The 26,830-nt window shown below is 38.6% G+C and overlaps 1 protein-coding gene across 1 annotated transcript in view; it reads right to left on the bottom strand.

The window, feature by feature from the left end:
- The window catches only part of OC90 (otoconin 90), a 50,151-nt gene extending 46,641 nt beyond the window's left edge, over positions 1 to 3,510 (bottom strand). The window contains exon 1 of the mRNA XM_069081300.1: positions 3,465 to 3,510. Coding sequence (XP_068937401.1) covers positions 3,465 to 3,510 — 46 coding nt within the window. The remainder of the gene's footprint in view (positions 1 to 3,464) is intronic.
- Between the last annotated feature and the right edge of the window lie 23,320 nt (positions 3,511 to 26,830).

Raw genomic sequence — 26,830 nt, 5'->3', positions numbered from 1 at the left:
GAGACCCGTGTGAATAGTAGGGGTGACATAATTAGAGCTATCTATGCATTAGGAAGATGAATCTGGCTTCTGTGTGAAGGATGGTGTGGAGATGAGATACCCCAGAAATGGGAAAAACTAGATAGGAGTCCACTGCAATGATCAGTGAGAGCATCTGTATGCCAAAAGTGTCATGGAGCGCTCATTCATCATGTTTTGGGAAAATATAAATCTTTCCAGTGAAATGCAGGTCTTCATTGTGATTCTGAAAGAAAGATCTTGTAAGGTGCTAGTCAGTAGCACAAAGGCCCTGTAATAGCTTTGGCATCTTTCAAATGCAACATAATTGCTCACAATCTGTTTAATTAGCATAGCAGCTACTGCTGTAAGAATGGCTGCTCCCTACTGGAAAAGCAATTGCAAAATATTATCTCCTACTTGATAATTATTACATTTTTATTTTCTTCATGCGACTAATAATTAAATTCTAATCCAGAATTCCAGTTGATATTATTACCAATAGGTGTTAACGAGCTACTTCTTTTTTTTCTTCATTCCTGCTTATTTTCAGCAGAGCAACTCTAAGATACTTTCACCATAGCTTGTAAATGCTTCCACACCATCAGGACTTGGAAGATAGCATAAAAGTATAGTGGAAAGAGAACTACTGACTTTGGAGTGAGAAGATCTGGATTCAGATTCATCCCCTGATCCTTACTGACTATGTGAGCTTAGGAAAGTCACTTAACTGCCATGGGTCTTGGTCTTCTCATCTGTAAAATGAGGGTGTTGGATAAAGTCACCTCTAAGGTCCTTCTAGCTCTAAAATCTAAGACTCTGATTCTATGAATGAATTAGTTCACTTAGAAGAATCAGGGGTAGAGAAAGATAGGGAACAAAAGGAGGAAAACCATAAGGGTAAAAAATCATGGGACTGAAAACAGAGTTGGATTGATCAGTTGGCACAATGTGGTACAATGTGGGTAGGATGCTGGACTTGGAATTAAAATGTAGGTCAATCCATTCAATCAACCAATCTTCCCACCCCCCCTTAAAATAATTGTCATTGTCAGGTGAGAACATCTCCCTGTATGGACTTAAATATCTCTATTAATCCTCAACCAATCAAAGGTATTAGACTAGGCTGGGATAGACCTAGTCTACATGACCATTGCTTGTCAAACCTAGCTGGTTTCTAGTCTCCTCTTTTAGGCTCAATGCAATGTCGGCCTACTGTAACTCAGAGCACCAAATGGGCCACATTTCTTGCCCTCCTCCAAGACTTTCATCTGGCCATCATTTTTCTTTCTTTTGTGACTGGGTAAATTCACTGTCTTCTATTTCATGTTGGAAAAGGGAGGGATTTGGGCAGAGTCCCTGCTGTGTGGTATCCTTAAGGAAACAGACTGCATTATAAGCTGGTGAACTCCCTTGTGCTCACTTCAGTGGGCCTGTGGAGTTGATTGGAAGTAGGTGTGTGTGTGTGTGTGTGTGTGTGTGTGTGTGTGTGTGTGTGTAAGGGCACTGAGTAAGAACCATAGTTCTCCAGAGTTAATTCATGGAGTTTTTACCTCATTCAGAGGAGTTCTACCTTCTTATCTTATGGATTTAGCTGTGATGGCTCTATTATTTGACATGCAATTCCTTTCTTTTGATGTTCTGGTTCTGGAGAGTTTGTAGAAAGAAGCTATTCAGATCTCTTGCTGGCTAAATGTTTTTTCCTTTAATCTTGAAGGACTCTTCTAAATGTGAAATTTCTCTGATTCTAGTTCAGAGAAGGATAGATCAGTGTAGCCTGAAGTATTTAGAGGAGGCTTTATATTTGTATGCATTATCTCTTCCCAGTACTCAGTAGACTATAAGTTATTTGAGGGAAAGCATTGTTTATTAATTTTATCTTTGCATACTCAGCATCAAGAATAATGCCTTGAACATTTTTGGAAGGTCTGGACCTGTAACTTTACCTGTGACATAGGAAGCTTCCAGTAAGGCAATATCCTCTACTGATACAGATAGCAACTCATCTGTAACTTGCAGACTTAGAGAGCTGCCTGTTACTAAAAGCTTAAATGAATTGACTATACAGCCAATCTATTTCAGAAATGGAAATTGAACCATTTCCTTCCTGACTCTTAGCCTGGTTCTCATACTTCAACAGTAGGCATTTATGCTAATAAGTATTTGTTGAATCAAATTGAATTTCTGAAATAGTGAGACTTGAAGGATCAAAATCCATGTTGAACTAAGACAGGCACAGAGGAAGAAAGAGGGCTTGCAGAGAGAATAACCTAAGTAAAGACAGAGAGGTGGGAGGGAGCATACTATGTGGAGGCATGGTGAGTATGCCATTGAACACTGGAGGGGTTTGGATCCAAAGTATCTATTTATCAAGGATGGCTCATCTGGAAAGAATTTGCAAAATTAGTTCCATTTTAGTGACAATATGGTCAGAGATAGATGAGAAAAATAAGATAGTTTAGATAGACTCATAAATGGATAGGTAAGATAGATAATTTATAGAGTTAAAAATTAATTTTAAAACTCTGAAAGTTAGTGGTACTTTGCATAACAATACATTACATTTGTAGATCTTGTCATATTTTCCAAAGCCCTTTTATATTTCTAGAGCTCTATGGGACCCCTGAGCCCATCTGGTTAACCCCCTTCCCAAGCCACACCCTTCCTCTCATTATACAGATGAGAAATTGGAGCCCAGGAAAATTAAGTGACTTTCTCAAAGTCAATCACACAGTCAATGACAAACAAAGGCAGGATTTGAGCTTTCTGATTTTCAAGAGAATACTCTTTCCATTGTACTACACAGCCTTCTTTCACATCATTCCCCTCATTTGATCTTTAGCACAAGCTAGGTAGTGACCAGGATAAGTATTATTGTCCTGGGTTACAGAGAAGGAAACTAAAGTCTCAAAGCTTGTGGCTACACTGGCAGGTCATTTTTCAAAAACAGAAAATCCTGAGTTCTGGATATGTGTGTTTCTGTTCTTTGAGAACCAGACCAACTATGTTTGGGAAGGCTCATCACAAGGATGTTGGTTGGCCACCAGAATAATTTTTTCTTTTTCTTTTTTTCATAGCAAACTGTTACATGAAACCATTTGCTAAGGTATGAAGGAGAACCCATACCAATGAGTTCCAATACTCTTTAAATGTTCAAGAATGTAATCATGAGCTCTTATAATGCATGAGTAGAAGAAGGTCCCAGTATAATTTCTCTATTGTCCTGAGGGTGGGGGCCTTCAAGAAGGTAGACAGGCCACAAATGCGCAAGTCATTTATGCCCATCATGGACTTCCAATATGTATGAAAATACTTCCTACACTCACACTTAGAGAAAAGTACCACCTCTTTCTCCCTGTTCCCCTCCATCCTATCAGCAAAACTAAGACCTCATTCAAAAGGACATCTTTTTAAGCTAGTTAGAAATCTCACTCTATGTTGGATATGAAAAAAGGATATTCACTTACCAGCAATTGGTAACATCAACATACTCATCATGACAAATGCATGCATGGTTTTCGTCCAAGGAATAGAAATGAATCAGCAGTCTGTTGAATGAAGTAAGATATGATGAAGACTATTTGCTCAACTCAATTCAATTCAATAAATATTAATTATGCTAGCTAAATGCAGCCAAGGAGCCTTTTTCAGGGGAAGGCCATGTAGGTCAATGGAGAAGACAGTCAAATGCAGCCTGTGCTCCAATTCTGAATCCCTGCTATTAAAGCACCATGTTACTTTTAGAAAGGCATTTCTCTACTTTGGGGCTCAGAGACATCCTGCTCTAGGAGATAGAATGCAAAACTTAGATTTGGGCTTGGATAACAAGTCTCAGTTTCTTCATTTGTAATATGGGGAGGAAGATATTTGCAACTCACATGGTTGTTGGAAGGATTAGATAACCCCTAAGATCCATTCCACCACATTAGGGTGTTAAAGTTCTTTCAGGTGTAATATATTCTCTCACCCAAGGTCTCTTCTAGCTTCTTGTATTTTTTGTTTTTATAATCAACTGTTGCAGGAACTTGGAAATATTTCACTCTGACACAATGTACCAATAATACCTCTTTAGCCATAAAATGTGGATAAATCTTCAGAGACAAGATTTTCATGTATACAGCAGAGATTCAGACACGATAATGACATGTCCCCTCGACCTTTTGAGGCTGACAAGCAAAGAACTTCCTAAGACATGAAACCTGTCTTATCACCAAGGACAAATTATAGTGAGTTTGATGAAAGCATAGGGTTCCTAATACCGTGAGAATGTCCTCCTCTGCTAGGGAGCTTAAGTAATTTCAAGGGAATCTGCAGACACAAGTGCCATAGGAAATATTCTACTGAGGAGAAAACAGGACACCTTCCATTGTTGGACCTACTTACTGCCAAGAGTATTGGCAACTAGAACTGGAATATTTAATTGCTCAGTTATATAAATTCCACCAAGTAAAACTTTTAAATCATAGAATATTGAAGTTGTAAGAAATTTTAGAATTGTGAAATAGTTCTTAATGATTCTCTTATTCAGTTTACCTATTTTGGATAGAACAGTATTAAGGTCCAGAAAGGTTCATTGATTTGGCCAAGGGCACACAGTCAGTAAGAGTAAGATCTGAGACCTGAGCCCAGACCTTCTACTTCTCAGATCATTGTGTTTTCTGCTATACCTCTTGTTGTTCAGTCATGTCTGACTGTGACTTTGTGGATCATACAATTAATGGGGTTTTCTTGGTAAAGATTACTGGAATAGTTTGCCATTTCCATCCCCAATGGATTAAGGCAAACAGATTCTAAGTGACTCGCCCAGGGTGACAGAGCCAGTAAGTATCTGAGGTCAAATTTGAACTCAGGTCTTCTGATTCCAGGCTCAGTGCTCTATCCATTGAGCCATCTGTTGTTGTTCAGTCATGTTTTCAGCAGTGTCTGACTCTTTGTGATCCCTTCGGAATTTTCTTGGCTATTTCCTTCTCCAGCTCATTTTACAGATGAGGAACTGAGGAAAACAGGGCTAAGTGATTTGCCCAGGGTCACAAAGCTAGTAAGTATCTGAAGCCAGATTTGAACTCGGGGAAATGGTCTTCCTGACTCCAGGCCCAGCACTTTGTCCATTGTACCACCTAGCTGCCTCCTATACCTCTACCTGCCTTATTAGGTCTAAGTTAAGGAGACCAGTGAATCTTCCCTCTATTTCTTACTCCGTTTATAATAATACTTATTATAACATCTATATTTTATGATATTATATATAATGATTTATTAAGATAATTTTTATAATAACAAAGTGTTCAGGTTTATAATGAATAAAATGGTTCATTCCAAAGTCATCAGATATTTCTTATTTGGCAAATCTAATGGCCTTTTCTCATTCTTCATCCTTCTTGACCTCTGCAGCTTTTACTACCATTAATCACTAATTTCTCTTTCCTCCCTTGGTTTTCATGACACATCTCTCTCCTGTTTCTCCTTCAATCTACCTTGTCAGTCTCATTTGATGGATTTTCATCCAGGTCACTAAATCTTGGTATTCCCTACCACTTTCTCCTAGATCCTCCTCTCTTCTCTTCTCCCTGTGGACTACTTCAGTTGGTGATCTCATCAGTGCCCATGGGTTCACACATCATCTCAATGCAGACTATTCTCAGATCTATATTCAGCCAACTTTTTCTCCTAAGCTCTAATCCCACTTCCCCATCTTTTGTATAGCTACAACTAGATGGTGGCCCACAGGCATCTTAAACTCTGAAACAGAACTCATTATATTTCCCTCCAAACCCTTGCTTCTGAATTTCCTATTATGTGAAAAGGCACACAATCTAGACTTTTAGTCATTTAGGTTGAAACTTTGGTGTCATCTTTGACCCCTGGCTTTTACTCACTTCAAATAAACATTGTCACATGTTGCCATTTTACCTTCACAACATCTCTCATGAAAGTTCTCTCCTCTCCATTTACCTCCCCTTTGTATAGGTCCCATTGTTTGGGCTATTACAATAGCCTTCTAACTGTTCTCTCCACCTCTAGTCTCTCCCTGCCCTAATTCAGCCTCCATTTAGTTTCCAAAGTAATTTCCCTAAAACGCACGGGGTCTGGCCATATCAAGCCCTTACTTAAACTCCAGGGCCTCCCTATTACCTCAAGAATCAAATAAAAATCCTCTGTCTGGAACTTAATGGCCTTCTCAGCCTAGCCTCCTCTTATTTTTCCAGTCTTCTTAAATGTTATTCCCTTTCAGTCTAAAATACAGCCACATTGGGGTATTTGCTGTTCCTTAGACAAGACAATCTTTAAACCCCATGCCTTTTTCACTGGCTATCTTCCATGCCTCCAATGCTCTCCCTCCTCATCTCTGCCTCCTGGATTCAAGTCTCAGCTCAAACCCCACCTTCTTAGGCCTTTCCTTCCCCTGCTCCCAGTTTCTCCTGCCTTCCAAGATTACTTTCCATCTCCTCTGTACACATCTTGTATTTATACAGATATTGGCATGCTGTCTCCCCCATCCAAATGTGAGACACATGAAAGAAAAGATAACATTTTTTGCTTTTATTTGTATCTCTAGTTAGCACTTAGCATAGGGCCTGGCATATATTTTTTTAAAGCAATCGGGGTTAAGTAACTTGCTCAAGGTTACACGGCCAATTATTATTTCTGGGTGTGGTGCTGAGTATCTGAGCCTGGATTTGATCCAGGTGCTCTTACTCGCTGAGCCACCTGGCCGCCCCTAAGCAATTGGGGTTAAGTAACTTGCTCAAGGTTACACGGCCAGGTGTTTCTGGGTGGGTGCTAAGTGTCTGAGCTCGGGATTTGATCTCCAGGTCTTCTCAACACTGGAGCCGGTGCTCTTACTCGCTGTGCTACCTGGACTCCCCAGGCCTGGCATATTCTTAATGGCTGTAGACTAAGTGAATACAAAAACAATTAATCTTTTCCCCACTCCCTTATACCCCCTTCCCCCAAATTCTTTTCTTATTTCAGTGTTTAATTGGTTTTAGCAGTCCCGGGGTTTCCACATGTCATATATCACCGTTGTGCTTATTCATTTCTTCTGAATAACCTGTGCCGCTCTTTTCCCCTACTTTCACTGTTTTCAGTGGCAGGTTGTGCTAATGATTTATGTTAGCCCAGAAGGATTCGAGGAACATGGAGATATCTTTCATTTCAATATAACTCTTTAAAAGGCTTGAGGCTCATACCATTGACCCAGCCCATGAAAACGCCACAGCATCCCACCATCACCAAGGCAAAAGAATGTAGTTCTCTTTACTCCTCACTGCTACCCATACCCTCTTTTGAGGTATGTGATGGGGAGGGGGATTAGGGAATCAAAGAAAAGACAAACAAGAAGAGTAGATCTAACCAGATCCAGTTTTTAAAATCATAATGAACAGGTTCCTTTGTAAGGTCTTCAAATACTTAGTGGAGCAATTGTTATATTAAAGTACCAGTCTAATAATTTTGAATGTTTCTGTTTGTAAAATAAGGCACAAACTAGCCTAGGTAACATGAAATAGTGGAAACACTAGGAGTCCAGAGACCTCAATTTGATTCTTAACTCAGATGCTTATCAACTCGGGTTACTAAATAACTTGGGTTACTTACTAACTTACTCACCTTGGGTGAGGCACTTAAACTCTTAAAGCCTGTTTACCCATCCATAAATGAGGATGATAATTTTTACTCTACTTATCTCACAGGGTGGTTGTAAGTGCTATATAAATGTAAGTAACTATCGTTTGGGGGCTTTTCCCACCATTATCTACAGAGTACATTGGGTGGCATAACAAAAAGAATTCTGGACTTGGAGTCCAGCGATGGCTGAGTTCAGATCTTGGCTTTCATACTCTCTGGCTGTGTCACCTTGAACAAGTGACTTAACTTCTTCAATCTTGTTTCATTATCTATAATAAGGAGACCAGCAAACTTAGAATACCCATGTCAGAGGTTTGCTGAGAGAACGGTGCTTTCCAAACTTAAAAGACTGCAGAAATTAGAGTTGTTTCCATCTACCTACAAGGCTTGCAATATGGATGTCTGAATTAGTATGTATATTTCCTGCCCAGATACATACATACAGACACAAATGCAGACAGAGACACACTACAAGAACCTTCCATCCATCTGGACATAGTGGATAGATGTGAAAATGGGAGTTTGTTAGCATCTCTTGGTTCAGGGTACCATAGAATAAGATGCTTACAGTTCCTTGGAGCCACACTCACATTATCAAAGTTTAGTTAAAGCATGGAGCCTGGCACAGAGTGATAAAAGCTTAGCAACTGTTTTCTCCATCTCTGTATTGAGATGTCCCCATTCTCCCTCAATGACACTCCCCTCCCCCGCTCCCCCCCAACACCCAAGAGTAGCACATGGATTAAAAAGGCTTACCTGAATAGTCTTATTCCAGTGTAGTTGGATGGATGATAATGGCTATGAACAAAGTCAGGACTAAGTGATTTATAACCCCTATCCCTAGTACAGGCGATTACCCTCTAGCCAACAGCCCCTGATCATTTGTGAAACTGTTCATAAAATGTCAAAACCTAATTGGAGGGAGGGGACAGAGTAATCCAGACTGGAACACTCAGGGCTCTATATTAAGAAGCTCACCTGCACAGGATATTGGCCAGCAGGACCCCAGTTCAGGTACCCTGCTGCTAATAAGAAAACAATTGATTCTTTGTTCTCTACCTTCCTTCAAGGCTTTGAACCCTAGAGATATGACTCAGGTTTAGCAAAGGAGCTGTTCAGTGATTAAAGCTGGATGAAAGTCATACAACATGGCCGCATTCTTCCTCCAGCTGCCTCATCCACAACTGGCTACATCTGATATCAGTTGTTATTTAGTAGGGATGGCCTTTGGGTACTGGTCTTTGTTGATAGCAGTAAAGGACTGCAGAGCATGGTAACTTAATGTTCAGCCACCATTTTTCTCAAAGACCCCCTAAAGATCCCTTTAAACTTTAAAAGAAACTAGGACTTACCAAACCAGCCATTTATTGAGAATTTCTTCCTTTATAAAGGAACCGATTCAGGGTTTCTTTAAACAGGCGGTTCTCCTAGAGTGTACTCAAGTGTTTGTTCACAAAGATATTAATTTTGCATTCTTCACAAACTGGAAGCAAGGACAGTAAAAGTATTACTGAAGTAATTATGTTAATAAGAAAAATAGGCAAATAAGACAAGATGATTTGATTTATGAAAATTCATTTTATGTATAGAAAATAATAACAGCATTTATATAGGGCTTAAAGGTTTGCAAAGCACGGTACATGTTATCTCATTTGATGCTCATAAGACTCCCATGAGGTAGGTGCAATTATTGTCCCTATTTTACATGGGAGAAAACTTAAGTTGAGTGATTTGTCCAGGGCAACCCAGCTAGTAAATGTCTGAGGCAGGATTTGAACTCAGGTCTTCCTGACTCTAGGCCCAGCATCCTTATCTACTGGGCTACCTAATTTCCATGCCTTCATTTCCAAAAGAGCGGCTCTGGATTTTCACAATATCCTCAGATGTTATTTATCCTCATTACTCCCTTTTTCTTCTCCTTCTCCCCACCTCCGACCTAGCCTTATCACATCAAAATTTACCAGGCCTATGTCCCATTCACTTGCGGTGAATCAGCCTTCCCAGGTGTAGCAGCAACCACACTGGCATACCCAGAATGGTTGCTGGCACAGGTTCTTAGATCTGCTTTACTAGGAAAGACAGCTGTTTAAGGGGTCAACAATCTTTTTTAATAACATTCACTAGTTCAGGGGATAAGTCAGCACTCTGAACTTTAGCGAAAATACAAAGAAAATACAGAGAAAATATAAGCAGAGAAATAAGGACCAACAGACAGGGCTCTGACTGCCTAAATCAATTATATACTTTACATATATCCCTGGAAGGAGAGAACCTTTATATCTGAGCAGTTGGGGAGCTCTGAACATACACCCACTCAGAATCTTGACCAGGGAATCACAAGATCTTTCTCATAAGTAAGCCCCCAAAGCAAAATATCAACTCAGAGTATATATACACTTCTCAGAGCCAGGAAATAGCACAACCCTCAAGACTCAGTGCCTAATTAGAAATTAACAAAAGGTGTGAAAGCCTTCCTACCAGCAAACTTTCCCTAAGCAAGCTTCTCTTAATGGGTTCTACCTGAGGCCTATTAATGGGTGGGGAAGATCTTAAATCCCACTAACATTACACCAGAAGACAACTAGAAACCAGGGAAACTTAACTAAACTCCAAGCATTAATGCATTCACCCCTTCCCCAGACATGGTTGCATATAAACAGGGCTCTCCTAGAGACAAAATCCACTCAACTTAGGGAATAAATTGAGGAGAGACAGTTTTCAGCTCCATGAAAAGAAAACACTTCCTAATAATGAGGGCTGTGCAAAAGGCCATGAGATTCCTCAGAGCATCATGGGTTTCTATAGTGGTGATCTTTAACCATTCTAGATAACCATAGATTAGGGGCATTGCTAAGAGTCTTTTTGTTGATGAGTTATATGAGTTAGTTCAGAGGAGCTTTGGGTTTTCCTTCCAATATTGATTCTGTGACTCTTAAAAGATAAAAGGTTGAAGGCCTTTAGCTGGCTGACAGGAGCATGGATTTGGGGTTAAGCAGTCTTTCAGCATCTCTTAAATCACAGTATATTGGCAGCCATGTATTCTGCCTCTGTATATGTCAGTTCTTGGTTTTAAAACTTTAGAAGAGGCTTATATTCTTGCTTTGATTAAATGTTAGTTCTAGATAAAACTTATTACTTAGGAAAATATATAAAAATTGAGTTGTTAGGCTGTTAGCACAATAGCTAGCCCTGCAAAATGTCACTCTTGGTGTCAACTTGAAAGCAAAACTTGCATGAATAAATATATTTAGTTGCAAAGAGTTTCTATGGAATCTGTTTGCATTTGGAACACGAGGATGCTTTTGGAAGAGGGAGTCGTTACGATGATGCTCTTATAAGTGGGAATTTTTTACAAGGATGCTCTTGGAAAAAGAACTTTTACAAGGATGCTTGAGATTCTTGGAGGAGATTAAAGTGAGGGAAGAGAATGGCATGGGTTTTCACATCCCAGAAGAGGACTCTCAGATTTTGGAAGATTTTGTGGCCTTTTAGAGTCCTCCTCCCCTCCTGCTGAGGCCAGGAGAATAACACTGAGGAAGAAGGACTTCAGTTCCAAGAGGTTTCTTCTCTCCTGCTGAGCCTGGCTTGAGACTTGGTTGCACCACCCTCCTTCTGTCCTGGAAGACCACAGCCATCCCTGTTGGGAGGGGTGGTGGCAGAAGCTCCAATCCCTCACTGTTTCTGAGGTGATCAAGATAGGTGACCAGATAGCAAGGCATGCCACCTTTAGTGGTGGAGCAAAGGAGCAACCCTCCATGTTCCCCTGAAGCTGAGGCCTGGGACAGGGCTAGACTCATAATCTTCAGTACCTAGAGACTGAGGGAGGGTTTGGTGTTTTCACTTGGGACATGGGCACTGAAAGGGTTTGATGTTAATGGGTTTTCCTGAATTTACTTTATTGTATTAGTTGGTTGTTACCTAGTTCTTTCAAATTCCAGATTACATCTATATCTATCCATATCTATGTCCATATCCCTATTTATATCTAATCTGTTTATCTATCTCCATATCTATCTGTGTATCTATATTCATATACATATTTCTGTCTATATCCATGTCTAATCTGAGTGTTTTTCTTTCCATAACTATATCTAATCTGTATCTGTACCTATATCTATCTGTATCTACATTCATGTCCATATTTATATTTGTATATTTATGTCCATATTTAATCTGTATCTGTATCTGTATTCATATCCATTTCTGTATCTATATATATTCATGTCCATATCTATATCTAGTCTGTATCTATATCTGTATATACTTATATCCACACATAAACATATACACATACATAAATATATGTATGCTACATTTGTACTGCATGGATTTAAACTCTCAACCCCACAGAGAAGTTGAGATTTGAATTTAAAGACAAGAAGATAGATTCTGAATGAGAAGTTTCCCTAGTTAATGGGTTATTCTTCAATTAGCTATTTGATCATAATGTCCCCTTTTCTTTCACATTATAGACCCACCTAGCCTTTTTAAAAGCTGCAGTGAAAAGCATCTGTTATGTCCTTTCTTTCTTCTCATTCACATAAATTTTTAGTTGCTAAACTCAGCTCAGAGGGGAGTGTCTGACAATAGCCTTCTGGCAGCAGAGATAATCAGCAATGGTCCCTTCTCCTTCCTAAGAAAACCCCTAGAGGAGAGAGGTTGCTTTCATTTGAAAATCTGAGTTCCCTTCTCAGTAAGAACCAAGGAGGGATATTTATTAAAATATATACTTTTATCATCCTAACTTTTACAAAGCAATATTTGTGCTCCTGTGTATGCATCTTTAGTTAAAGAGGTTTCCTTTTTTCTTTTCTTGTATTTATTGGTGAATATAAGAGTGAAATACCTTTCCCCCCATTTCTACCAAAAGGGGGAAAAACAACAACCAAAATCTCTGTGCTTTTTCAGTTTGCTTTGTTAAAGAGATCTTTCCTTCTTTTCTGGTAAAACCACTTTTCTATTAAATGAGGGTAACTAGGTGACAGACAGACTGGAGTTAAGACTATCCAAGTTCAAACCTGGCCTCAGGCATTTACTGGTGGTGTTGTGGGCAAGACACGGTAAAATGAAAATAACACCTATCTCTCCTACAGTTTTTGTGAGGATCAAAGGAGATAATATTAGTGAAGAGATTAGCACAGCATCTAGCACATAATGGTGCTTAATCCAAAGTGTGGGGAAATAAAATTGATAATTTCTCTTATTTAGAGATATATTTTACTAGTAGTAATTAGAGGTACATAGATTTATTGCTAAGCACTAGACCAATGAATTTCATGTGTGTATGTACATATGCATATATACATTTAAATGTTTTATTATTTTAGTCAGAAAAACCTTGCATTAGAAAAAGGTATATGCATGTGAATACATACAAATATATGTTACTCATTATTTAAGTATTTATTATTTGAATCCTCAAAATTATGAGGTTGCATTTTGTTTGTTTGGATTTATTTCATGGTTTCTGATTAGGGAACTTCCAGTGAGAAAACTTTTGCTGATCAGTAGATCAACACTTATCTTGCAATTTATGGTCATAGAACATTGCCCAAAGGATTGAAAGGTGAAGTTAACTGTACAGTGTTTTACTGGCAGAATTTGAACTCAGATTTTTTTGCCCCAGAGACCAGTATGTTATACTGCCATCCCTGGAAGTTACTGAGGGAAGCCAAAATTGTAATATGGATATATTCATGAATTGACCACATAGACAATTAGTTGCCACCATTCTTACTTAACACTAACGTATTTCCAAGGCCATCCTGTATGGTCTATCTCCTCCTGATTGTCAGTAGGCACTTCTGAAGAGAATGATATGAATATAAGAGGATATTGGGGAAACTGATGAAACCTTCATTTTTTTTGTAATAATGATTTTCTCTTTGATCATGAAACAGAAGTCAGTCAAGTAAAGACTGTTTTATTATGCTATCATAGAAGAACTGATTTAAAAGGGACTTTAAATATTATTGAGCCAAGTTCTCTCTCTCAAACAAGTGAGGAAACTGAAACCTCAACAGGTAATTCAACCAGAACACAGCTGTTCATACTGGCAGTTATCTTGCAGAGGTGGAGTTCAAACCTAAGTCTTTTAGCTCCAAAATCTTCTCTAATTAATCTATCTCTCTTCAATTTATATCTAATTAGATATTTTATTAGTGCATGTAATTTTATTTGAAAAATGATTCCCCCCACAAATCAACATTTAATCTTTGCTCATTCTAAGAATCAGTGCAGAGTTGCAATTATCACCAGTATTGTGTTAAATATAAAATAAAATAAACTTATTTTCATAATTTTTAGTTTAATTTTTTAGAATCACAGTTCTAGAGTTGGAAGGGACCTTAAAAGATCATTTAGTCTCCTCCTAAATTTAGTCATTTAGTCCTCATTTTAAGATGAGGAAACAGAGGCTGAAGGAGGTTAATTAATACCCAAGGTCATGTAAGTTACAAATGTTAGAAGTTGGATTTGAAATGATCTGACTCCAGGGGCAGCTAGGTGGCTCCGGTCTCAGACACTTAACACACACACACACACACACACACACACACACACACACACACACACACACCTAGTTACTTACTTAACCCCAATTGCCCTCCAAAAAGAAAAGAAAAATGATCTGACTCCAGAGCCAGCTTCCTAATGATATATATAAATATAATATAGTATCCCAGTCAAACTTTTCCCACTATTCACAATGAAATGTACTGATCTTCATTGTCAGTAGACTTGCTTTAAGTGGCCTTTTCCAGTAACCAATCATGTTCAGATAAGGAAGACCTCCTGCACATATGTATACTTATATTTCTTTATGCAATGGTTTTTGCTAAATTAATTGGTAGTTAATAAATCATTAGTTTTGAATTTTTAAGACTGATTTAGTCTCAGATGAGCTCAAAGATAAAGTGCTGATCTGAAAAAAATCCTCCTTTACCATCCTGGGTCTACAAGGAAATAAAAATGTTTTATGGGTCTAAGAACTTCTATAAAGTCAAATTTTGACTTGGGCCTATGACCTTGGGAATGACTTATGGTCTAAAGACTAGACTTTGGATGTAGGGAAAACTCATGGAAAGCTCGTAGCCTAAATGAAGAAGGGATAATTATGTTGGGGAAGCTAGGTAATGCAGTGGATAGAGCACCAGAGACACCCAAGTTCAAATCTGGCCTCAGACACTTATTTATGAACTGTGTGACCCTGGACAAGTAATTTTTGTCTTAATTACCTTAACTGTAAAATGGGGATAATAACAGCACCTACTTCCCACAGTTGTGAGAAACAAATGAGGTAATTGTAAAGTGCTCATAGAGTGCTTAGCACAGTGCCTGGAATATAGTTAATTGCTACATAAATGTTAATTACTATTATTATTATCACTATTGTTATTATTTCTACATATAGAAAAAGAACCAACCCCCACCACTAGGCTGTTGCAAACTTTCAGTTTCATATCTTCTATTAGCACTTATACCAATAGGGAATAGTAGTAGGCCTAAAGCCAGACACCCTCTCAGACCTAGACATGCATGCCCTCAACTGAAAGCACTTTGAGACCCCTGTTCCTGTCTATATGAGACTAAGGGGGAACCCCCAAATTTCATTCCATTAAATTTTGCTTCAAATGTGTCCATTTTGTGTATGGTTTGTTTTGTTATTTCTTTGCTGTCCCCTCTGATTTACCAAAAGACATATCCATTTAGAGAGCATTTGCTGATAATAGTGGGGAAGAGTCCCTGAATGCCAATTCAACTCCTTTTCTATTTTAAGTAAATTAGTACTTTTCAGCACTACCATGTGATGGCATACATTGATAATGAAATGGCGAGTCTTTTGAGCAATAAATTTATCTCCCATAGTCACTTATCTTTGACTACCAACTACCAACGTGTAACACAAAGTCAGAAGCACCTTCTTTCTCATACACAATAGTACCTGATGAACTGGACAGAGATTCCTGAGTATTCTCCAAAAAAACCCAAAATTGTCCATATCACTTCCACAAGTGTTCTAACATCACAAGTTTGTGACACTCCATTTTCATAGAATCATACAAGATCAAAAGCTATTCATCTGAGTATTTAAATTAACCTCCTATGTTTCTCCACCTTAGTTCTCTGCCAGTGTGGTATTACTTCAATGCCATATCCTAATGGACTCAAAAGGTTCTTTGGGTAGAACAGGGTGACCCCTGAAACTGACCATAGCTTCCCTTAATGAACTTCTCAAAATGTTGTTGAGAGGCTTGTTATCATGAGCACTTATTGTCCAGGCAGAATCACAGAATTTCAGAGTTGAAAGGAAACCTAGTGACCATTTAATAAAAATTACATAATTGAAAAAGGATGACCATTGCAACTTAACTGTCAACCTTTGCTTGAAGATTTCCAATAAGACCTTCCACTACTCATAATGGCAGCCATTCTATTTTTGGAGAGCTCTAATTGCTTGAGCATTTTTCTTTAATGCAAACTTAAATTTGGGCTCAACTTACAAATTGCTCCCAGGTCTGCTCTCGAGGGTCAGACAGTCTCTTCCATATATTGGGCCTTTCAAAAATACTTAAAGATAGTTATTCTGTTATTCCTTGGTCTTATCTTTCCGGGATAAACAACCCTAGTTTGTTCAAACAATCTTTAGGCAGCATGTGCTCCAAGTTATTTTTTTATCCAGATTGCCCTTATTTGGATACTGTACTGCCCATCACTGCCCTTCTGAAAATGTGGGGTTCAGAAATGAACACTAGACTATACTTGGACTTTGACCAGGGGACTGTCACCTCCTTATTCCAGAAGTTTTACCTCTCTTGAGATTACAAATTCACTACCCTCAGAGCTTTTCCCAGTCAAACTGCTAATTATATAGTACCTCAGATGTTTATTTCTCAAACCCAAGAGTAAGACTTACCATACTGAAATTAATATTATTAGACTTAGCACAATATGTAAAACCCATCAAGATCTTTTTCATTTTTTTCTTTTCTAAAAAAAAAATCAGGGCATTATTTGTTCTTTTCCAGGAGTTCAGTACCTCTCCTATGCTAAACAGTCCTACAAACATCACCAACCATGGTTCAGGAATCTCACTTGGCAATTCTATCAGTACCCAGAGATGTAATTTTCTTGGGCTCCATGATTTGAATTCATCAAGATCATCTTTGATATCCTTGCTGAAGTATCAATTTGCTAATTAATCTTTTTCTGTCCTTTCTTCTTCAAAGGTTATTCTCAAGCACAGAAAAAAAGAAACAGGGTAATAATTGGGCAGCTCTCTTTTTTCTGTTTTCAGTTAATATTGTCTCATTTACCCTGGGTAGTGGGCAGCAACACCTAGTTTCATCTTCATCTAAGTCTTTATCTTCTGAGCCATCACCTAGTCCTGACAGTGTCTGCAGCTGATGAGGGTGCTTTTCTCTTCAGGGCTCTCTTGGGCCACTCTCCATCCATGCTTTGATTCTGTTCATAAGGAAGTCTGGCTATGTCTTCAATAGGCAATATGTGGTTATAAGGTCTTTGTGGGGGCAGGTGCCTATGATACAGGGCAAATTTATAGGCTTCAAGTTGCACAGTCTTCTAACTTCTTGGTATTGGATGGCTTCCAGTTGGTCTGTTATCATGTGTGGTGCTGTCACACCAAAATTTCTTTACACAGTTCCATCATTGGCTGAAGATCTTAACAATGATCTGTTGTTCCCCACAAGTTTGCCCTTCAGGCAGGATCCCTATGCATACTTACTCTTCCCACTCATGCTGTGTCTTTTTATGAGAGTATATGTCCTGGTTTTATGGGGTGCTTCTGTTTGTTTCTATCAGAATTTTTCTGAGCAGAAGTCACACTTAGAGAGTCAGCTTTTTCTTTTCTAAGACCATTTGAAACACTTTATCAGTCATACAGCTGAAATTACAGTTCCCCTAAATCCACACATTTGTCAACATTTGGCAAAACTGTATCTTAGTCCTTACAGGTCAAGAGCAAGAAAGACAAAAGTGAATCTTGCACCAAGTAAATTATAGCTGGTTTGAGTTCTGATTTCCATACCCCACACAGAACCAGTTCTAGGTAGATGAAGAAAGGCCACTCCATTCCATAACTGAAGGGTTGTTTATGATACTGACTCACTGATGTGCCACCAGATATGATAACAAATGTGAATATGCTATCTAAAGATAGAAATGAGCTTGGGTTCCTCACTTAGGTGAAAGTGTTTTCTTAGTTACTGCAGTCAGCTCTTTCTCTTACACAGACACAGACACAGACACACACACCCTGGAGTTGGTATATAAGAGGGCATTATTCTAACACCCACAAATTCACAATTGTGGAAAAATGACACAGCTCCAATGCTAATTCACTAATGACCAGAACACAATAACAATGGTCTGAAACAGTGAGGCTGAGTTTCATTCAAAAATATGAATGGTTCAAAAGGTTTCAGAAATCCATTTGGATTGGAAATTGGTTACCATAAGGAGTTACAACACTTGGCTATCTTTTCCAATAACCACAAAGTGAACAAATGTGCTTGCTCACAGAACAAGTAGTTAGTTAGTGATAAATTTAGGAGGCAGATCTGTGGTCTGGCAATGCATCACCTAAGTTTAACACTAGAAGATAACTATGTTCTAGGGTGATATGATCCAAGCTGACAGGGAGGTTGGGCTCAGGTCCCAAAAACAGTGTGATCAGGTTACCAAATACTAATGGAAAGAAGGTAACTTCTTCAGTGTACAATCTCCTTTCTGCCGGCATTAATTAGATGGAAATTCTCTATACCTTCAGTGCAAGTCCCATTGAAGAATCAGACAGCCTAAGGCAAATGAATCAGGCTGATTATATCTCAGTCCTTTGGTTCACAGCAGCACATATACCCACATTTCTGTGTGTCTACCATGCCAAGCCCATCTAGGATCCCAGCACAGAGAGTAGGCAGAACCAGGGAGGAAAGCATTTGACAAGGTAGGGTTTGAAGGGCTGCTGAAATGAATCTAGAGTCAGTTTCTGGAATGGAATAACCCCCACAAATCCCAGTGATTTTGCCTCTTAAGCATCACGAAGATTTTTTTCACTCAAGAGGATTTTCTCCCCAGGTTTAAAGGCTGGCATCCCAAGACAGGGGCAGCTGGCACAGCGAAGGAATCAACCAACTAACCATTTCTACAAGCTGACTTGGGCTGGGGTCTCTACTGCTCCTGTTCTGCTAGACCCCACGGCAACTTTCAACAGGCCTTCCTTTTTGTCCCTTCTCCACATGACATCGCCCGCTGGGAAGCTGGATCTGGCTTCTTCAAATCCTCTGGTTCCAAGGGCTCATCGGAATCAAGGAGAGCCATGCCATCGTCATTGCTGCCGCTGGCGGAGGGTCCACGGCAGGTTTCTCTGATACAGCAGACGTCTGGGAGAGAGGCAAACTGAAGTTAGGCAGAAGAGCAGAGACCAAGCCGCCACTGTGCCTACCCAGGTGCTCTGGTGCTGAGAGCGTCGGGGCTGGGCACAGCTCAGCCGCGGTCTTCGCCTGCTTTCACGAACCGATCTCCTCTCCACTGGCTCTTTCGGAAGGGCCTGCCCACCTGGTCGAAGGATCCTCGCAATTTCCGCCAAAACCTCGGTGTGCCGCCGCGCTGTGCTTGCTGGGGCCGGACTCTTTGTGCGCGGATCGTCGCAGCGGGTGGAGACTCATCACCAGCCAGTTCCCGCAGTTTATCCACCAGACTTTTCAGAGCCTCCCCTGGAGATGAGCTATCCTGGATCCCGCCACCCGCTTCCCACTGCAGATTCCAGTCTGCCATAGCTGCAATGTCACCAGTCTGAAAACAGAGGCCTCCACCACTCTTCAGCAGCAGGCGCGGGACCGTCCGGACTCTCGCGAGAAGAAGGTGCTAGGCTTCGCGGGGAGGAGACTCAAAGATGGGGGGAGGGGGGAAGAGACGGGGCGGGGAAAGAATGGAGCTGAGAGGAAAGGGGAATGGAACCCGTTTACGCACTCGCGCTTCGACGTCGAAGAAGAGTAGGCATTTTCAGTTGGAATTATAACTCTTCCAAAAGCAAGAAAAATCACAATACCCCTCCCCATAAAACCAGGACGCATTCTCTCGGAAACAGGGCATGAGTGGGCGGAGTCAAGATGCGCTGGGAGCCCACCTCCAGGGCGTCCTTGGGGACACGCGTGCAGCCTGGATACCTGAGTAGGGGCAGCGCCGGCCTCTGCTGTTTCTCATGGGCCGCGTTCTCCTGGGCTTGGTGTCTGCCGGACATGTGGTTCCACGGCTCCCACTGGTCTTGTGGTGCCTCAGCTGGGCCTTGGTGCGATGGCTGCTGGATATTGCTCCTTTGCCACTTGCTTCAGGTCTCATCTTTCCAGGGTGGCTCTGGCCATCTCAGCCCAGTGTGCAAGGCCATACCGGACAGAGCCTAACTTGGTGAAGGTAGGTTTTAGAGTTACGCTCCCATGCCCAACAGAAGTCAAGAAGAGGGTCCCCAGTGTGGATTGACACTTCTCTTTTGGACCCCAATGCCCCAGTGGAGATTAAGGTTCTTGGTTACTGTTAATTTATTTAGGGTTGTATATTCCCCAGATACTGTCTTAACATATAGATGAATCTGAAAATAAGCTAAAGAGGCAGGGTTATTGCTCTCTAGCCTGCTTCTCCCTTATTTCTATCTCTATTATGTATGCACCTATGTCTGGAGGAGAAGGGGAAATACATTTATATAACATCTATCTACTATGTGCCGGGCACTGGACTAAGTGCTTTTTTACAAATAATATTTCATTTGATCCTCACAGCAATCCTTCAAGGTAGATGTTATTACTATCCCCATTTTATAGTTAAGGAAAACTAAGGCAAATAGAAGTTAAGTGACTTGTCTAGGATCACACAGCTAATCAATATCTGAGGCCAGATTTGAACTCAGGGAGTTCCTGACTTCAGGCCAAGCTTTCTATCCATCTGCCACCCATAACCACCCTGTAAGCAAAGCTAAGTTGCTTCACTAACATATTCTAGTCCCCTTTCTCTTCCTCCTCTATTTCTATAATCTGATGACTAAATTGGTTCTACTTGTTTCTCTATTTTTACCCAGCTGTGCTCCATCATGTATCCTCAACCTGCTTCATAGATTGCTTTTTTTTTTTTTTTGCATAAGTATAACTTCTTAATGTCTAATGCCATATCATTACTTTTTCCTATCTTGGTTTATTTTAAATAAGGAATACTCATCCAGAGCCATATTCCAAGCCTCATTCAAAAAAGTCTCAATGATACTCATGAGATATCAAATTTCCCCTTTTGTGTTATAATGTCTACTTCATTTTACTTACTGCCTAAACTATAGACACTCGTGTCATTTGAAGCCTGAGTTTCTGACTGCTCTCTTAGATTTTGTCCATGAGCTTCCTCATGTCTCCATAACATTTTCCCCACATTATAGCTTCTATCGTAACTACTTTAGTATGCATAAGTATATATGTGTGTATATATATGTGTGTGTGTGTAGTTTTCTTCCTTCCCTATCTTCCTTTTTTTAAATTGACCTTTCATTTTTACCACCTTTATTTCTTTTTTTAAAGTTTATTTTATTTTAGTTTACATCATTCATTTCCACAAGATTTTGAGTTACAAATTTTCTCCCCATTTTCCCCCTACCCACCACACCAAAACAGCGATCCCACTGAATATCCCTGCCCCCAATCTTCTCTCTACTATGTCTTCCCCCATTCCCCCTCCAAATTTCCAGTAGGGCATGGTGGATCTCTATGCCCCAGTGCCTATGTATCTTATTTCCCAGTTACATGTAAAATAATAATAATAATATGTTTTTAAACATTTGATTTCAAACCTTTGAGTTCCAGATTCCTTCCCCTACCTCCCCTGTCACCCATCCTTACTGGCAAGACAAGCAATTCAACATAGGCTGTACATGTGTAGCCATGCAAAATATTTCCATAATGGATATATTGTGAAAGACTGACTATATTTCCCTCCATCTCATCCCACCCCTCACTTGTTCTGTTTTCTACTTTGATCCTGTCCCTTTTCAAAAGTGGGTGCTTCCAACTTCCCTCCACTCTAGCCTGCCCTCCCTTACATCATACCCCTTTCATTCCCTTCCCCACCCTGCTCTCCTGTAGGGTGAGATACCCTATTTAGTGTGTATGTGATTCCCTCCTTAAGCCAAATTCATTGATAATAGGGTTGACTCATTCCCTTTTGCCTTCCTGTTCTTGTCCTCCATTGTAACAGTTTTCCCTTGCCTCTTCTATATGAGATAATTTCCCACATTCTATCTCTCCCCATCTCTTCTCATTACATTCGTCTCTCACCTCTTAATTTCACCTTTTAAGTATCATCCCTTCCTATTCAACTGGTCCTGTACCCTCTGTCTATGTATACCTGTACACATATATACACATTCTCACATATGCATTCATACACCCATATACCCTCCTATATGTGTATGTGTGTGTGTGTGTGTGTATATATATATATATATATTTCTATTCCCTTCAACTATTCTCATACTGAGAAAAGTTTCATAGTTACAATTATCATTTTTCTGTGTATGAATATAAGTAGTTCAACTTCTATAAGTTCCTTATGATTTCTTTTCCGTTTACCTTTTCATGCTTCTCTTGCTTCTTGTAATTGAATATCATATTTTCTATTCAACTCTGGTTTTTTCATCAAGAATGCTCAAAAGTCCTCTATTCCATTGAATTACCATATTTTCCCCTGAAACATGATACTCAGTTTTGCTGGGTAGGTGATTCTTGGTTTTAATCCCAGCTCCTTTGACCTCCAGAATGTCATATTCCAAGCCCTTCAATCCCTCAGTGTGGAGGCAGCCAGATCCTGTGTTATCCTGATTGTGTTTCCACAGTATTCAAATTGTTTCTTCCTGGATGCTTGTAATATTTTCTCCTTGATCTGGGAATTCCAGAACCTGGCTATAATATTTCTAGGAGTTTTCTTTTTGGGATCTTTTTCAGGAGGTGATATTTTAAGTCATGTTCTAGAAATCCAAATCCCATTCTCAGACATCATTTTTTTTTAATTGGCAAAGTGCTTATTATTCTTTAAAATTTTTTTTAAAGTTTATTTTTAATTTACAACATTCAGTTCCACAAGTTTTTGAGTTCCAAATTTTCTCCCTTTCCCTTTCCACCCTTCATGACAGCATGCAATCCAATATAGGTTTTATAAATACCTTCACATCAAATATTTGTAAAGAAGAATTATAACCAATGGAATGAACAACAAGAAAGAAGGAACAAAACAAAAAAAAAGAGAGAGAGAGAGCAGGTAGTTTGCTTCAATCTGCATTCAGACTCTATTGTTCTTTCTCTGCATGTGGATAGCCCTTGCCATCATGAGTCTTTTGGAGTTGTCTTATAGCCTCGCATTGCTGAGAGGAGCCCAGTCTATCAAAGTTATCATCACAGATACGATGTGTCTGTAATTGTATACAATGTTCTTCTGGTTCTGCTCCCCTCAGTCAGCATCAGTTTATATAAGTCTCTCCAGGTTGTTGTGAAATCCATCTCCTCCTCATTTCTTACAGCACAATAGTATTCCATTACATTCAGATACCACAACTTGTTTAGCCATTCCCCAGTTGATGGGCATCCCCTTGATTTCCAATTCTTTACCACCACAAAAAGAGCTGCTATAAATATTTTTGTACATACACATCCTCTTCCCACTTTATGATCTCTTTGGGATCCAGCCCCAGAAGTCATATTGCTGGGTCAAAGGATATGCACATTTTTATAGCCCTTTGGGCATAGTTCCAAAGTGCTCTCCAGAATTGTTGGATCAATTCACAAGTCTACTAACAATGCATTAGTGTTACAATTTTCCCACATATTCTCCAGCATTTATCATTTTCCTGTTTTGTCATCTTAGCCAATCTGACCAGTGAAATGTGGTACCTAAGAATTGTTTTGATTTGCATTTCTCTAATCAATAGTGATTTAGAGCATTTTTTTTCATATGATTATAGATATCTTTAATTTCTTCCTTTGACAACTGCCTGTTCATATCCTTTGACCATTTATCAATTGGGGAATGACTTAGAAGTATTCTTATGAATTTGACTCAGTTCTCTATATATGTTTTATCAGAGACACTGGTTGTAAAAATTCTTTCCTAATTTTCTGCTTCCTTCCTAATCTTGGTTACATTGGCTTTGTTTGTACAAAACTTTTCAATTTAATGTAATCAAAATTATTCATTTTGCATTTTGCAATGCTCCTTGTCTTGTTTGGTCATAAATTCTTCCCTTCTCCATAAATCTGACAGGTAAATTATTCCTTGCTTTCCCAGATTGCTTACAATATCAGCCTTTATACCCAAATTGTGAACCCATTTAGACTTTATTTTGGTAGATGGTGTAAGATATTGGTCTGTTCCCAATTTCTGTCATCCTATTTTCCAGTTTTCCCAGCAGTTTTTGTCAAAAAGCAGTTTTTTTTATCCCAAAAGCCGGAATTTTTGGGTTTATCAAACAGTGGAATACTATAGTCATTGACCACTGTGTCTTGAGTACCTATTCTGTTTCATTGATCTGCCATTCAGTTCCTCAACCAGTACCAAGTAGTTTTGATAACTGCTACTCTATAATAAATTTAAAATATGGTATGGCTAGGCATTTCTTTTCATTAATTCTCTTGATATTCTGGACCTTTTGTTCTTCCTTATGAATTCTGTTAGTATTTTTTTTCTACCTCTATAAAATAATATTTTGGTAGTTTGATTGGTATGGCTCTAAATATGTAAATTAATTTAGGTAAAATTGTCATTTTTATTATATTAGTTCGGCCTAACAATGAGCAACTTATGTTCTTCCAGTTATTTATATCTGACTTTATTTGTGTAAAAAATGTTTTGCAATTGTTTTCATATATAGTTCCTGGGTTTGTTTTGGCAAGTAGACTCCCAAATATTTTATAATGTCTGCAATAACTTTAAATGGAATTTCTCTTTCTGTTTCTTGCTGTTGGACTTTGTTAGAAATATGTAGGAATGCCAAGGATTTATGTGAGTTTATTTTATATCCTGCAACTTTACTAAAGTCATTTATTATTTCAAATAGTTTTTTTTATTTGATTCTCTAGGATTCTCTAAGTATATCATTATATAATCTGGAAAAAGTGATAGATTAGTCTCTTCTTTACCTATTCTAATCCCTTCGATTTCTTTTTCTTCTCTTATTGCTACAGCTAACATTTCTAATTTCTAACCAAATTAAATAATAGGGGTGATAGTGGACATCCTTGTTTCACCCCTGATCTTATTGGAAATACGTCTAACTTATTCCCATTACATATAATACCTGCTGATGCTTTTAGCTAGATGCTACTTATTATTTTAAGGAAGGCTCCATTTATTCTTATAATTTCTAGTGTTTTTAATAGGAATGGGTATTGTATTTTGTCAAAAGCTTTTTCTGCATCTATAGAGATAATCATATGGTTTCTTCTAGTTTTTTTTTTTTTTTTTGCTTTTTGGAGGGCAGCTGGGGTTAAGTGACTTGCCCAAGGTAACACAGTTAGTTTTTCTGTTAAGTGTCCGAGGCCAGATTTGAACTTAGGTCCTCCTGACTCCAGGGTCAGTGCTGTATTCACTGCCCCACCTAGCTGTCCCAAGTTTTATTATTGATATGATTGATTATAATGATAGTTTTACTAATATTAAACCGGCCTGGCATTCATGGAATAAATCTTACCTGATCAATTTGTATTATTCTCATGATAAGTTGCTGTAATCTTTTTGCTAATATTTTATTTAAAATTTTTTCATCTATATTCAATAGAGAAATTGTTCTACAATTGATCTGTTTTGGCTCTTCCCAATTTAGGTACCATTACCATATTTGTATCATAAAAAGAATTTGGTAGGACTCCACCAATTTTCCCAAATAGTCTATAAAGTATTGGAATTAATTGTTCTTCAAATGTTTGGTAGAATTCACTTGTAAATCCATCTGGCCCTGGAGATTTTTTCCTAGGGAGTTCATTGATGACTTGTTCAATTTCTTTTTCTGAGATGGGGTTAACTTAAGTAGTTTACTTCCTCTTCAATTATTCTGGGCAATTTATATTTTTGTAAATATTCATGCATTTCACTAATATTGTCAAATTTATGGGCATATAATTGGACAAAATAATTCCAAATTATTGTTTTAATTTCCTCTTCATGGGAGGTAAGTTAACCCTTTTTATTTTTGATACTGGTAATTTGATTTTCTTCTTTCTTTTGACCAAATTGACTAAAGGTTTATCAATTTTATTGTTTTTTTTTCATAAAACCATCTCTTAATTTTATTAGTTCAATAGTTTTCTTAATCTCAATTTTATTAATCTATCCTTTGATTTTCAGTATTTCTAATTTGGTACTTAATTGGGGATTTTCAATTTCTTCTTTTTCTAGCTTTTTCAGTTGCATGCCCAATTCATTGATCTCTTTTTTCTCTGTTTTATTCATGTAAACATTCAGAGTTATAAAACTTCCCCTAAGAACTGTTTTCACTGCATACCATAAGTTTTGGTATGTTTTCTCATTATTGTTATTCTCTTTAATGAAGTCATTGATTGTTTCTATTGAAGTGCCCACCAGAAATTACACACTAGAGCCCCCTTAAACCTGTTAGAGGGGACCCCTACTGGGTTCCTTGAAAACCACCTAATAGGCTCCAATAGTAAAGAAATGTTTCACCTGTGTTGCTAAAACATGCCACAGATTCCCACGGATTCAGGTCTGTTTATGTTTGTATTCAAAGCTTTGTTAAGGGACTATGCCTTTGCTTCGCTTCAGTAGAAATAATATTAATAATTTGTCTTAATAGAATAGTACTGAGAAAGTCTTGCTTGAACAGAAATAATACTGGGAATGATTTGTCTTGATTTGTCTTAATAGAATAATACTGAGAAAGTTTTACTTGAATGCTGATACTCTGTTACTATCAATCACATTGTCTATAAAATTATGTCTAACAGAAAGCTCGGGACTGTCTTTCGGTCTGAGAGGCAGTCCCAGCTGGTTAATAAACACTCCTATCAAATTATAATTGGCCTAGCTGTCCTGTTTGATCTCGCTGTACATTACACTATGATTTATTGTTTGACCCACTCATTCTTTAGGATTAGATTATTTAGTTTCTAACTAGTTTTTAGTCTATCTTTTCATGGCCCTTTATTGCATA

The sequence above is a fragment of the Petaurus breviceps genome, unplaced genomic scaffold, assembly GCF_028583685.1.
Source record: "Petaurus breviceps papuanus isolate PSGF00001 unplaced genomic scaffold, PetGlider_PUasm1.0 98, whole genome shotgun sequence".
Classification (NCBI taxonomy): Eukaryota; Metazoa; Chordata; class Mammalia; order Diprotodontia; family Petauridae; genus Petaurus; species Petaurus breviceps.
The sequence above is the reverse complement of the archived record's forward strand: the minus strand, read 5'-3'. Positions and strand labels throughout refer to the sequence as shown.